The sequence below is a fragment of the Coregonus lavaretus genome, assembly GCF_964263955.1.
Source record: "Coregonus lavaretus genome assembly, chromosome: 37".
NCBI lineage: Eukaryota > Metazoa > Chordata > Actinopteri > Salmoniformes > Salmonidae > Coregonus > Coregonus lavaretus.
Window position 1 is genome coordinate 4,973,364 of NC_140024.1, and position 15,807 is coordinate 4,989,170.

General features: G+C 42.6%; 1 protein-coding gene across 1 annotated transcript in view; it reads left to right on the forward strand.

The window, feature by feature from the left end:
* LOC311111935 (CD151 antigen-like) overlaps positions 1–12,217 on the forward strand; it is a 57,514-nt gene extending 45,297 nt beyond the window's left edge. The window contains exons 4-8 of the mRNA XM_084154860.1: positions 4,938–5,012; positions 6,146–6,250; positions 6,628–6,786; positions 9,568–9,654; positions 10,579–12,217. Coding sequence (XP_084010986.1) covers positions 4,938–5,012; positions 6,146–6,250; positions 6,628–6,786; positions 9,568–9,654; positions 10,579–10,638 — 486 coding nt within the window. The 3' untranslated portion in view covers positions 10,639–12,217. The remainder of the gene's footprint in view (positions 1–4,937; positions 5,013–6,145; positions 6,251–6,627; positions 6,787–9,567; positions 9,655–10,578) is intronic.
* Positions 12,218–15,807: the final 3,590 nt, after the last annotated feature.

A 15,807-nucleotide genomic window follows, 5' to 3' on the forward strand; every position in this document is an offset into this window, starting at 1 on the left:
TATTCAGACCCTTTACTCAGTACTTTGTTGAAGCACCTTTGGCACCGATTTAGAGCTTTGAGTTTTCTTGGGTATGACGCTACAAGCTTGGCACACCTGTATTTGTGGAGTTTCTCCCATTCTTCTCTGCAGATCCTCTCAAGCTCTGTCAGGTTGGATGGGGAGCATCACTGCACAGCTATTTTCAGGTCTCTCCAGAGATGTTTGATCGGGTTCAAGTCCGGGCCCTGGCTGGGCCACTCAAGGACATTCAGAGACCTGTCCCGAAGCCACTCCTGCATTGTCTTGGCTGTGTGTTTAGGGTCTTTGTCCTGTTGGAAGGTGAACCTTCGCCCCAGTCTGAGGTCCTGAGCGCTCTAGAGCAGGTGTTCATCAAGGATCTCTCTGCACTTTGCTCCGTTCATCTTTCCCTCGATCCTGACTAATCTCCCAGTCCCTGCCGCTGAAAAACATCCCCACAGCATGATGCTGCCACCACCATGCTTCACCGTGGGGATGGTGCCAGGTTTCCTCCAGACGTGACGCTTGGCATTCAGGCTAAAGAGTTCAATCTTGGTTTCATCAGACCAGAGCATCTTGTTTCTCATGGTCGGAGAGTCCTTTAGGTGCCTTTTGGCAAACTCCAAGCAGGCTGTTACTGAGGAGTGGATTCCGTCTGGCCACACTGCCATAAAGGCCTGATTGGTGGAGTGCAGCAGAGATGGTTGTCCTTCTAGAAAGTTCTACCATCTCCACAGAGGAACTCTGGAGCTCTGTCAGAGTGCCCATTGGGTTCTTGGTCACCTCCCTGACCAAGGCCCTTCTCCCCCGATTGCTCAGTTTGGCCGGGCGGCCAGCTCTAGGAAGAGTCTTGGTGGTTCCAAAATTCTTCCATTTAAGAATGACGGAGGCCACTGTGTTGTTGGGGAACTTCAATGCTGCAGAAATGTTTGCCAGATCTGTGCCTCAACACATTCCTGTCTCGGAGCTCTACGGACAATTCCTTCGACCATTAAATGAACAGAGGACAGGTCCAATCGGGTCCAGTCAGTAAATACATTTGAATTACACGTACCTGAGACCCGTGGCAATTATATCAGACCCGACCCAGGTCTGAAACAAAAGTCCGAATTTAGGACCCGTGCGCGCTCGGCTCCTGGGTCGGGTCTTGGAATTTTGGGTCTGTTGGACCTGTGAAGACCCCTAATATGAACCCAAGCTAATACCAAAAATGTTCATACTTTAGCAATGAAAACATATGGGCCTATATTGCATAAAAACCATTGTATAAAGAAGATGAGCAAATCCATTGTTTAGTTTTTATTAAAAGTATACAGATGCACAACAGTAGATCATCAAACCTCACCACCCACAACTCAACATCCTAGTATTTCTGACCATTTAAAAATGTTCTGTGCTAGCAGTAACATTAGTCTTCCCGTCCTATTTATGTTGTGCAATGTGGCAGTAGTTCTCCTGTCCTTGGCATAGGTTCGGTTATCAGGCCTAGGCTTCTTCTTGGCATCCCCTGGTCAGATGTTAGCCGGCTCTTTGGAGGTCTGTGGTGTAGATGTAGTTATTTTGTCTTAAATGCATATACCCTTTGTCTTCTGGACTGAAAGAGTATAGAACATATGTGGTGACATATTCATTGAATCAAGGAAATGTCAATACCTTCCTTACGATAAGTTTCCATTTAAATTTTGCCTTGAGTGAGCAATAGTTTTGTTATGTGGAGTTCTTTTAATTAATTAATTAATTAATTAATTTAATTAATTGGTCATTTAGCAGACGCTCTTATCCAGAGCGACTTACAGGAGCAATTTAGGGTTAAGTGCCTTGCTCAAGGGCACATCGACAGATTTTTCACCTGGTCGGCTCGGGGATTAGAACCAGCGACCTTTCGGTTACTGGCACAACGCTCTTACCCACTAAGCTACCTGCCGCCCCGAGTTCTGATTGCATTCAATTCGTAGGAATATAATATTACATCCAATAGCATAGGGAGACATTTCGAGTTCTGCATGGCTGATCTGTGGTGGTTATAATTAAACACTGCCAGCAGTCAGGATAGAAGGAAAACACAAACATTTAGCACTTGCATAGCCAACATGGGGATGTGATTCTGGAATAAATAAAAACAGATTCAAAATTGAATCCCCTCTACATTACTGGTCCCGTGTAGCTCAGTTGGTAGAGCATGGCGCTTGTAGCGCCAGGGTTGTGGGTTCGATTCCCACGGGGGGCCAGTATGAAATAATGTATGCACTCACTAACTGTAAGTCGCTCTGGATAAGAGCGTCTGCTAAATGACTAAAATGTAAATGTAAAATGAGATCACCTCTTCACACATCAACATTTGCTATTCATGGGTTGCACGTTTGTCACAATAAACTTTATTTTGAAGACTGATGCCCGACTGAGCGTTCTATTCAATGCAGATATTTCAAAAGGAGGAAAATAATTTAGTATGAAAACCTTTTGTCATCATTGTGATGTCACCAGATTGTCTGTAGATGCAGTATAACTTTAGCTAGCTAACGTTAGCATTGCTAGCTATATTTGACAAACTTTGCCATCTCTCTAAAGTACATTTGACCATATCATAATGATGGCAAAGTTGTTTCCAATTAATGGTTTGCATACTTTAGCAATGTCATCGTATTTCCAGGCCACTATAGCTAACTAGTGTAATTAGCCCCACTTGACTTTCAGGCACCACTATGGCTGAGGCTAAATATAAATGCTGAAGCTAGCTAAATACATTGCATGGGCCGAAATTGACTTATGAAGATAGAATTTGTCAACATAATTACACCACAGACTGCATAGCGAATTCATGTGGCGCTTAGCAAAGTAGGCTAGCTAGCTCGGCTAGCTTTCTACAATGTGTCAAAATGTGTCAAAAATCTATAACCTAATGCTCAACGTTTAAAAATATATAGCCTAACGCTTTGCTGGAACATAGTACGATTAATGTTAGATGACCAGCTCGATATCTACACTTGAGTATACCAAACATTAGGAACACCTTCTTAATATTAGGTTGCACTCCCCCCCAATGCTTCCCACAGTTGTGTCAAGTTGGCTGTCCTTTTGGGTGGTGGACCATTCTTGATACACACAGGAAATTGTTGAGCGTGAAAAACCTAGCAGCGTTGCAGTTCTTGACACAAACTGGTGCGCCTGGCACCTACTACCATACCCCGTTCAAAGGCACTTAAATATTTTCTTGTACATTTACCCTCTGATTGGTACACATACACAATCCATGTCTCAATTGTCTCAAGGTTTAAACATCCTTCTTTAACCTGTCTCCTCCCCTTCATCTACACTGATTGAAGTGGATTTAAAAAGTGACATCAATAAGGGATCATAGCTTTCACCTGGATTCACCTGGTCAGTCTATGTCATGGAAAGAGCAGGTGTTCTTAATGTTTTGTATACTCAGTGTATAAGGTATGATTTTATAACAGCGAGGAATAGCTAGTAAATGTTGCTAAGCTAACATTAGTTTTGAGGTTTGTCTTACCAGGTTTGAGTGCACTGTTACGGTCCATCAGTTCCCGACCGAAGTTCCACTCCATCCGATCACCCTGGTCTTTCCACAACCTTCATCCAACTCCCTTCTGGATGACCAAACTTCTTTTTTTAGCAGATAATTGCTGTCTGGGGCGGCAGGTAGCCTAGCGGTTAAAAGTGTTGGGCCAGTAACCGAAAGGTTGCTGGTTCGAATCCCAGATCCAACTAGGTGGAAAATCTGTCGACGTGCCCTTGAGCAAGGCGATTAACCCTAATTGCTTTGCTAAATGACTCAAATGTAAATGTCTGTCTGCTGTTGACAGCATAGTCCTTGGTTCAGCTTGTTGGCCATGACTGTCTTGGTCTGGGGTCCTGGGAGAAGCAAGTGGCCACGCCTCTAACGTGAGAGCACGCAGGCCACGTTTTCCTGGCAAATCATACTGTAATTCCAGCAGCTGCCAGAAAGGCAACACTGGGGTCTAAAGATATCATGTAATCTTGAAAGCATTTTATTCTCTAATCCTTGCCACTTTATTATGGCCATTTAGAGCTATTTGAATGAACAGTACTTAAATATTGTACCTTTAAAGGGAATGTCTTGGGTACAAATACATGCCCATGCAGGCAAAGGAATGTTCACACACACTCACACACTCCTTTGCGTAGTAACCCTGTGCACTTCCAACCCAATAAACAGATGTTTCCCATGATTCTAACCATAGCTTGGACCCAGAGGGGTTGTGATAACTTTATGCCTTTTCATAACTTCATAACTGATTTAGCTAACCCTTAATCATCAGAGGAAACTGTTTCTGGGCCAGTTGTTAAAGGGATACTTCAGGATTTTGGCAATGAAGATGAACTCATGGATACAATTTTTACAATATGTCTCTGCATCCAGTATGAAGGAAGTTAGTTAGTTTCGCGAGCCAATGCTAACTAGCGTTAAGGCAATGACTGGAAGTCTAAGGTAACCTCCATTGATTTACAGTCATTGTGGTATAAATTATACCATTGACTTCCAGTCATTGCGCTAACGCTAGTTAGCAGTTGCGCTAACGCTAGTTAGTAACTTCAAACTGCAAACAGAGACATTAAAATTGTATCCACGAGTTCATCTGTCTTTGGCTCTTCATTGCCAAAATCCTGAAGGATCCCTTTAAGGGCGGCATACTGTTTGTACAGCTTCATTGACATCTCACCACACAATCAATACGCCACAAATTAAAACTATGATTGGCAAACATTCTTAATCCATTTTCTCAAAATAACAAAACGACAACGGTGACCCCACGACCACCAATCAACTGCTCTGATCAATTTAACTCCAGCTCATCTAAATTGGATTTGCCTGTTTTAACTGTGAAGTCCATAGACAGAGGGCCAGGGGATATCCATTTCAACCTAATCCCCTACCTTTCATTGTCTCCCCACAGTACTTTGTCCTGCTGCTGTGTATCTTCCTGCTGGAGATCCTCGCCGGTGTCCTGGCCTACATCTATTACCAGCAGGTAATGAATGACTTGATTCACCACCTGATTCCACCGCCAGTAACATTATCTATACTCAGAGCCTGCCCAGAGACAGAAGAGTGTATGTTTGTAAAAACTGAAACCACAACAAGGGAAGGTTCACGGATAATGCACCAGTCTCTCTCTTTCTCAATCTGTTGCTTTTCTCTCTCTCTCCCGCTCTGCATTCCCATGCCTGCCACCTCTTGTTGTAGCATTTCTGTATTGTGATGATATCACTAAGATGTGATTCCCACTACTATCCTTGTCACTAGTATATACCCCTGCTGTGTAGATGTTAGACCTGCAGGAATGTTATCCTACCAGCTTGGTGTGTGTCATTTGAACTCTCTCTGTGTAATTGTCTGCTTATGTTCCTTTGACCTTTCACCCTGTTTTCATCTCACTGCTGCAGTGTTTCCCACGCTGTGAACAGGTCAAATAAAAACCTATTATATTTCTCTCTCTTCCTCCCCCCTCTCCCTCTCTCGTTCATTTATTCCCTTTATCTCTCCTTTACGTTCTGACTTGGCTCTACGTTCTGTGGTTGCCATAGAAACTGTGGACCAGCTAGATGTAGGCCTATGCTCTTACCCGAGTTTTGCACTACTGTTATAAATGAATGAAAATGTACATCCTCTTACCTTTTATGTATATCATTTCCCCGCTTCAAAATATTATTGGGTCAAGAGGAGTTCCTTCTGTAATTACAGTTTTAGCTATTCTAGACCTTTGATACAGTGGATCGTTCTATTCTATGAAATCGACAATGAGATGCATTACATTCCTTCAAGTATTATTTTACTGATAGAAGATTCACAGTCTTCATTGGTGAGCTTATGTCTGCTTCTCCCACTACCTTATTCTCAATTTACATGCTTCCACTTAGTCCTATTAAGAAAGAAAATATCGCTTTTGTTCCTGCTTAGTGCTAACATACCTGATTTAAGTAATCAACGAGGTGTGTTAGAGTTAGGTTAGAACAAAAGCCTGCACTCAAATATCATAGTTTCCCCTTCCTTGGTACTGTATATGCTTCTGTTTCTAACGTCTGGTGGGTAGCTGTGATGTAGTCTGACCAAGGTCATGTTTACCGTTCTCTCATATCCCCTGTGTCCTGTCTTCCTCTGCAGCTCAATGAGGAGCTGAAACAGAACCTGCGGGAGACAATGGTGCAGAAGTACAGGCAGTCAGAGCAGGAGCATATCACCAAAGCAGTGGACAAGCTGCAGCAGGAGGTAAGAGAAGGCACCATAAGCAGACTTGAGGAGTTTGGTTAGAGGTTTTTGTAAATATTAATTTGGGAATTTGTTGATTTTCTCCAATGTGCATTAATAATCAGCTTGTTTATGTTTACGTTCATTGTGTCTACTGTTATTTACACTGTCACAGGTATGTGTTTTCATTATGCTTGGTTACAGTATGTTATAGCCCTTCATGTAACTCGTCATTATGAAACTTGTGATTTGAAAGATAGCCCATTGTTTTGTATAAAGATTTTGTTCATGAACTGAATATCATTCAGCTCGTCATCTGAAACAACTGCAAGACAATTGGAAAAACATCCACCACCCTGTCTGGGAAATGCCCTCTCCTCCTCTCCCTCTCCCGCCAGTTTAAGTGCTGTGGCAGCAACAGCTCGTCGGACTGGGGCGAGAGCGTGTGGATCCACACCAGTGAGGCAGATGGCAGGCTGGTGCCGGACAGCTGCTGTAAGACCCAGACGCTGGGCTGCGGCCGTAGGGACCACCCATCAAACATCTACAAGGTGGAGGTGAGTGTCAGATACAGAGAGCAGCCGGTGTTGTTGCGTGTTAGTGTGCTTGCAATTCCTAGTGCAAATAATGCTTGAGTTCAGGTTTGTGTATCAAGATCATAGCTGCGGGATGTAGTTTGGGGGTTGGGAATGTATTGAGTAAGCATTCTAAATGTAACGAGTACTTTTGGGTGTCAGGGAAAATGTATGGAGTAAAAATTACATTGTTTTCTTTAGGAATGTAGTGGAGTAAAAGTAAAATTTTTCAAAATATAAATAGTAAAGTAAAGTACAGATACCCACAAAAAATAGTACACCACTGTAATCTGATAATACTTGTGGAATATAAAAATACTTGCCTGATATGTTTTCCAGTTTCTTTAAATACTTTGCAAATGCAACTTATTTCTATTTGTAAACTGAAATGGTCTATTCATTCCTTTTACATTTTAGTAGATGCTCTCATCCAGAGCAATTTACAGTAGTGAGTGCATACATTTTCATACTTTTTCGTACTGGCCCCCGTGGGAATCGAACCCACAATCCTAGGGTTTCAAGCACCATGCTCTACCAACTGAGCCATATCACATCACATCATCACAAACCACTTGATGTCTCAATGTACTCAATTATTGTGCATTGTTTTTCTTCATGGTGATGGAAGGTCTACAGGTACCAAACCTAGATGACCAGATGACTGCTCAAAAACATAAAGGGAACACTTAAACAACACAATGTAACTCCAAGTCAATCACACTTCTGTGAAATCAAACTGTCCACTTAGGAAGCAACACTGATTGACAATAAATTTCACATGCTGTTGTGCAAATGGAATAGACAACAGGTGGAAATTATAGGCAATTAGCAAGACACCCCCAATAAAGAAGTGGTTCTGCAGGTGGTGACCACAGACCACTTCTCAGTTCCTATGCTTCCTGGCTGATATTTTGGTCTCTTTTGAATGCTGGCGGTGCTTTCACTCTAGTGGTAGCATGAGACGGAGTCTACAACCCACACAAGTGGCTCAGATAGTGCAGCTCATCCAGGATGGCACATCAATGCGAGCTGTGGCAAGAAGGTTTGCTGTGTCTGTCAACGTAGTGTCCAGAGCATGGAGGCGCTACCAGGAGACAGGCCAGTACATCAGGAGACGTGGAGGAGGCCATAGGAGGGCAACAACCCAGCAGCAGGACCGCTACCTCCGCCTTTGTGCAAGGAGGAGCAGGAGGAGCACTGCCAGAGCCCTGCAAAATGACCTCCAGCAGGCCACAAATGTGCATGTCTGCTCAAACGGTCAGAAACAGACTCCATGAGGGTGGTATGAGGGCCCGACGTCCACAGGTGGGGGTTGTGCTTACAGCCCAACACCGTGCAGGACGTTTGGCATTTGCCAGAGAACACCAAGATTGGCAAATTCGCCACTGATGCCCTGTGCTCTTCACAGATGAAAGCAGGTTCACACTGAGCACGTGACAGACGTGACAGAGTCTGGAGACGCCGTGGAGAACGTTCTTCTGCCTGCAACATCCTCCAGCATGACCGGTTTGGCGGTGGATCAGTCATGGTGTGGGGTGGCATTTCTTTGGGGGGCCGCACAGCCCTCCATGTGCTCGCCAGAGGTAGCCTGACTGCCATTAGGTACCGAGATGAGATCCTCAGACCCCTTGTGAGACCATATGCTGGTGCGGTTGGCCCTGGGTTCCTCCTAATGCAAGACAATGCTAGACCTCATGTGGCTGGAGTGTGTCAGCAGTTCCTGCAAGGCATTGATGCTATGGACCACCAGTTCCCCAGACCTGAATCCAATTGAGCACATCTGGGACATCATGTCTCGCTCCATCCACCAACAGACTGTCCAGGAGTTGGCGAATGCTTTAGTCCAGGTCTGGGAGGAGATCCCTCAGGAGACCATCCGCCACCTCATCAGGAGCATGCCCAGGCGTTGTAGGGAGGTCATACAGGCACGTGGAGGCCACACACACTACTGAGCCTCATTTTGACTTGTTTTAAGGACATTACATCAAAGTTGGATCAGCCTGTAGTGTGGTTTTCCACTTTAATTTTGAGGGTGACTCCAAATCCAGACCTCAATGGGTTGATACATTTGATTTCCATTGATAATTGTTGTGTTATTTTGTTGTCAGCACATTCAACTATGTAATGAAAAAAGTATTTAATAGGATTATTTCATTCATTCAGATCTAGGATGTGTTATTTTAGTGTTCCCTTAATTTTTTTGAGCAGTGTACAATACAGTAATGTACATTTACATTAAGTGGTTTGTAAGGATGGTAAATTAATACTGCACAAAACGTGGTTGTTTTCCATGTTATTTGATGAAGAAAAATATTGTTTTGATGTGGATGTTTTGTGTCTTTGGCCATAACTTTGCACCTTTTGATGTAAACGTTTGAGGACAGGGCTTTGTTCTTTCTGGATTCCATTAGAATGACAATTGCAGAGAAAGAGACAGGGCAACAACTATTACAATTCCAACTATTGAATCCTGCAAGATACTGTTCTTAATTATACCTACCTTTTTTGACAAAGCGGAGATGCTGAAAATAACATTTTGCCTGCGCTACAGACGTCTGTATCGGTCCGCTAATACTAGTAAAGGCCCAGTGCAGTACTTGAGTAAAACAAATATATATATTCTATTTTAGTTTTTTCGGGGGGGGGTTTTTCATTACGATTTTCCAGCACCCTTAGCTCCACTACTTCCCGCAGCTATGATCAATTTTGAAAGTCACCTTGAACGTCACACACACACAATGTGGTCCTACCTTTCCTCTCAAGGGGGGTTGTATCACTAAACTGGAGAACTTCATTTTGGACCACCTGAAGATCATTGGAGCAGTGGGCGTGGGCATCGCCTGTGTACAGGTGAGCAAAAAGAAGCCATTTCACTGTTTACAGCACAGAGATAACCCAAGATGGCCACCATCAACATAAGAATCCTTGCCCTGGTCTCTGGAAATTCAGGGGTAATGGTAGAAGTGTAAAGCAACCAAAAGTAATTTTTGAGTTTCATTCTCTCAAACTTCTGCTACTTTTGAATTATGTGGACACTGAAACACTTAAACCATTTAAGCATGTATTCTTATGTGGCCTCAGGCATATACACTACCGGTCAAAAGTTTTAGAACACCTACTCATTCAAGGGTTTTTCTTTATTTTTTACTATTTTCTACATTGTACAATAATAGTGAAGACATCAAAACTATGAAATAACACATTGCTTATTTGAGCAGTTCTTGACATAATATGGACTTGGTGTTTTACCAAATAGGGCTATCTTCTGTATACCCCCCCCCTACCTTGTCACAACACAACTGATTGGCTCAAACACATTAAGAAGGAAAAAAAATCCACAAATTACCTTTTAACAAGGCACACCTGTTAATTGAAATGCATTCCAGGTGACTACCTCATGGAGCTGGTTGAGGTAATGCCAAGAGTGTGCAAAGCTGTCATAAAGGCAAAGGGTGGCTATTTGAAGAATCTCAAATATAAAATATATTTGGATTTGTTTAACACTTTTTTGGTTACTACATGATTCCATATGTGTTATTTCATAGTTTTGATGTCTTCACTATTATTCTACAATGTAGAAAATAGTAAAAATAAAGAAAAACCCTTGAAAGAGTAGGTGTTCTAAACCTTTTGACCGGTAGTGTATGTTGAAATATGCTGGCACCAACTGAAACATATACTTATGTGCCGTCAGGCTTGTACTGTAGTTACAGTACCTGAATACACTCGCAAGGTATATCTATCTATCTCTCTCTCTCTCTCTCTCTCTCTCAGATTGTGGGGATGGTGTTTACTTGCTGTCTATATCGGAGTTTGAAGGCAGAGCCGTACTGAGAGTAGAACACGAAGAGAAGGAAAAGGGAGGGATCTAGTCTCTGCCACCCAGCGACCCGTTTAGTCATGGGGTCTACCACTGTGCCGTGCAAACAGAAGAGGACGATATGTGTAAGGGTTTAGGATGCACTTATGATAGTGTCTCTCAATCCATTCCCTGGGGGGACCATTTTGGTTCTAGCCTAGCACTAACTCCCCTGATTCAACAAATCAAGGGCTTGATTTGTTGAATCATTTGTATTGGGCTAGAATTCCTAGGGGTCCCCCCTTGGAATGGGGAATCAGATTTATGCAAGCTATCTGATCTACAATGCTCTATATTTTGGTAGTCTGCAACAACGGAGCACTCTGTGTAACCTAGTGTGATGTAAAGATCAGTGGACCAAAATGGCCCGTGCATGAGAACAGCTTGTCTTAACATTGCAATAATCATGACTGTGGCTTAATGAGCGAGACCTGACCTCTGGGGCCGATTACCATGGCAACACATTTTCTTTTTACATCAAGTAGCTGATTATACATTTACACATCTTTTACACTGTTTTTCTCTCAACTTTTTAATTGTTAGTTTATTTGATTTTTTGTATTTATCTTTTAATACAAGGGATTTCTCCACTTGTCGTCAACACTGACTTTGTGTAAAATCATATCAAACTTACTACTCCTGCAAGCCTTTTTCATGTATACTGAACAAAATTATAAATGAAACAATTTCAAAGATTTTACTGATTACAGTTCATATAAATAAATCAGTCAATTGAAATAAATTAATCAGGCCCTAATCTATGGATTTCACATGACTGGGCAGGGGTGCAGACATGGGTAGGCCAGGGAAGGCATAGGCCCACCCACTTGGGAGCCAGGCCCAGCCAATCCGAACGAGTTTTTCCGCACAAAAGGGCTTTATTACAGACAGAAATACTCCTCAGCACCCCCCCTCCCCCTCAGATGATCCCGCAGGTGAAGAAGCCAGATGTGGAGAAATGAACATTCAATTCTCTGGCAACAGCTCTGGTGGACATTCCTGCAGTCAGCATGCCAATTGTACGCTCCCTCAACTTGAGACAACTGTGGCATTGTGTTGTGTGACAAAACTGCACACTTTAGAGCAGCCTTTTATTGTCCCCAGCACAATGATCATAATGTTCATCCTGTTTAATCAGCTTCTTGATATGCCACACCTGTCAGGTGGATGGATTATCTTGGCAAAGGAGAAATGCTCACTAACAGGGATTTAAACAAATTTGTGCACAACATTTGAGAGAAATAACCTTTTTGTGCGTATGGAAAGATTCTGGCCTCTTTTATTTCAGCTCATGAAACATGGGACCAACACTTTACATGTTGCGTTTATATTTTTGATCAGTATATATTCTGATTGTCTTTGTGTGCCTTTGTAGATTTTAAAAGATTTATGAAGTTTTGGTTTTATTCAAACCATAAATGTTATTTTATTTAGTATTTAACTCACGAGTAGGAGGACTTGATTATATGTAAACGTGTGCCTTAACTGCTGTATTTCTGATGGTTTTCCTCTATATATGGAGGTATTTAGCTGAAATAAACACATTTAACCTGTTTTGGGGTAAATTTACAAGGTGTAGGTAGCTATGGTATGTCAAATGAACTTTCAAAGGGAGTCATAACGTTATACATGTATAGGTAAGAGCTACCGAATGTCATTTTTGGTGAGTTTGGACATTTACAAGTGAATGTGAACGAGAAACATTGTGCAAATGAACAGTACTGGCTCTGGAGCAGCATGTGTACATGCTGTGTCTGTGTGGAGTCTGGAGTCGCTAGGGTCACAGGCCTGCCTGCTCAGCTTGGAGAAAATGGGGGAAGAGCAGACAGGCTGAGAAAGGAGAAAAAACACAAGGAAATCAAAAGATAGCAGTGGCAGCTTTACAGATAACTCATCCAAAGGGCTTTGACTTCGCAAACACGGCAGAAAGCCAACACAATATGATGCCCCGTCACCTTGTTAATTCACCACTTAGATAACACGACCCCTAAGTTTAACTTGCTAGTTAACGCACAATTCTTAATTTTTCACGCAGGAAAAAAGATACAACTCATAAGAAATATCTTGCTTCGTTTTGTAAACGCAGATCTAAAATGCTTATTATAATTTCTGCTCGGCATCAGACTAATGTTGTGCTTCAGTTGCACTTCTCCAGTCAGATGAGAATTCACTAATGGGCGTTCTATCAGCAGACAGACTCTGACTGATGTGGAGCTACTTTTCTCTGGTACTTTTCTCCATGTAGCCAGCCTACTTTTCTCTGGTACTTTTCTCCATGTAGCCAGCCTACTTTTCTCTGGTACTTTTCTCCATGTAGCCAGCCTACTTTTCTCTGGTACTTTTCTCCATGTAGCCAGCCTACTTTTCTCTGGTACTTTTCTCCATGTAGCCAGCCTACTTTTCTCTGGTACTTTTCTCCATGTAGCCAGCCTACTTTTCTCTGGTACTTTTCTCCATGTAGCCAGCCTACTTTTCTCTGGTACTTTTCTCCATGTAGCCAGCCTACTTTTCTCTGGTACTTTTCTCCATGTAGCCAGCCTACTTTTCTCTGGTACTTTTCTCCATGTAGCCAGCCTACTTTTCTCTGGTACTTTTCTCCATGTAGCCAGCCTACTTTTCTCTGGTACTTTTCTCCATGTAGCCAGCCTACTTTTCTCTGGTACTTTTCTCCATGTAGCCAGCCTACTTTTCTCCTGTACTTTTCTCCATGTAGCCAGCCTACTTTTCTCTGGTACTTTTCTCCATGTAGCCAGCCTACTTTTCTCTGGTACTTTTCTCCATGTAGCCAGCCTACTTTTCTCTGGTACTTTTCTCCATGTAGCCAGCCTACTTTTCTCTGGTACTTTTCTCCATGTAGCCAGCCTACTTTTCTCTGGTACTTTTCTCCATGTAGCCAGCCTACTTTTCTCTGGTACTTTTCTCCATGTAGCCAGCCTACTTTTCTCTGGTACTTTTCTCCATGTAGCCAGCCTACTTTTCTCTGGTACTTTTCTCCATGTAGCCAGCCTACTTTTCTCTGGTACTTTTCTCCATGTAGCCAGCCTACTTTTCTCTGGTACTTTTCTCCATGTAGCCAGCCTACTTTTCTCTGGTACTTTTCTCCATGTAGCCAGCCTACTTTTCTCTGGTACTTTTCTCCATGTAGCCAGCCTACTTTTCTCTGGTACTTTTCTCCATGTAGCCAGCCTACTTATCTCTGGTACTTTTCTCCATGTAGCCAGCCTACTTTTCTCTGGTACTTTTCTCCATGTAGCCAGCCTACTTTTCTCTGGTACTTTTCTCCATGTAGCCAGCCTACTTTTCTCTGGTACTTTTCTCCATGTAGCCAGCCTACTTATCTCTGGTACTTTTCTCCATGTAGCCAGCCTACTTATCTCTGGTACTTTTCTCCATGTAGCCAGCCTACTTTTCTCTGGTACTTTTCTCCATGTAGCCAGCCTACTTTTCTCTGGTACTTTTCTCCATGTAGCCAGTCTACTTATCTCTGGTACTTTTCTCCATGTAGCCAGCCTACTTTTCTCTGGTACTTTTCTCCATGTAGCCAGTCTACTTTTCTCTGGTACTTTTCTCCATGTAGCCAGCCTACTTTTCTCTGGTACTTTTCTCCATGTAGCCAGCCTACTTATCTCTGGTACTTTTCTCCATGTAGCCAGCCTACTTTTCTCCTGTACTTTTCTCCATGTAGCCAGCCTACTTTTCTCTTGTACTTTTCTCCATGTAGCCAGCCTACTTTTCTCTGGTACTTTTCTCCATGTAGCCAGCCTACTTTTCTCCTGTACTTTTCTCCATGTAGCCAGCCTACTTTTCTCCTGTACTTTTCTCCATGTAGCCAGCCTACTTTTCTCTGGTACTTTTCTCCATGTAGCCAGCCTACTTTTCTCTGGTACTTTTCTCCATGTAGCCAGCCTACTTTTCTCTGGTACTTTTCTCCATGTAGCCAGCCTACTTTTCTCTGGTACTTTTCTCCATGTAGCCAGCCTACTTTTCTCTGGTACTTTTCTCCATGTAGCCAGCCTACTTTTCTCTGGTACTTTTCTCCATGTAGCCAGCCTACTTTTCTCCTGTACTTTTCTCCATGTAGCCAGCCTACTTTTCTCTGGTACTTTTCTCCATGTAGCCAGCCTACTTTTCTCTGGTTCTTTTCTCCATGTAGCCAGCCTACTTTTCTCCTGTACTTTTCTCCATGTAGCCAGCCTACTTTTCTCTGGTACTTTTCTCCATGTAGCCAGCCTACTTTTCTCTGGTACTTTTCTCCATGTAGCCAGCCTACTTTTCTCTGGTACTTTTCTCCATGTAGCCAGCCTACTTTTCTCTGGTACTTTTCTCCATGTAGCCAGCCTACTTTTCTCTGGTACTTTTCTCCATGTAGCCAGTCTACTTTTCTCTGGTACTTTTCTCCATGTAGCCAGCCTACTTATCTCTGGTACTTTTCTCCATGTAGCCAGCCTACTTTTCTCTGGTACTTTTCTCCATGTAGCCAGCCTACTTATCTCTGGTACTTTTCTCCATGTAGCCAGCCTACTTATCTCTGGTACTTTTCTCCATGTAGCCAGCCTACTTTTCTCTGGTACTTTTCTCCATGTAGCCAGCCTACTTTTCTCTGGTACTTTTCTCCATGTAGCCAGCCTACTTTTCTCTAGTACTTTTCTCCATGTAGCCAGCATACTTTTCTCTGTTACAATGCTAGATTAACTTTAAGAAAAACATTAGAAAAATTAGCTGGCTACATTCTTTCTATGATAAACAGAAATATGCAAAAAATACCTTGCTTTTACATTGTAAGCTCATTTAGCCTACTTGTGTGGCTTCCAGCCAAATAGCGTTGCAGTTGTAATCTGATGAAAATGAAGCTATTTTCTGCCGAATGTGTTGCACTAATGTATTTTCTGTGAAGGAAAACTATAGTTGCACATCCCTGATTACTCTATTGAAGCATAAAAACACTACACTGTCAATATACAATGGGACCCGTCAATACACAGCTGGACTCACCTGCTCCCGCTTTCACCAGTTGTGATACTTACAAACAGACGAGACTGACTCAACTGTTCTGGGGAACTATGGTAAACTTCATAATGTAAAATAATGTGACCAGTGAATTGAAGAACGCAATCTGCTTTATCTTCTAACATATTGCACAAGTT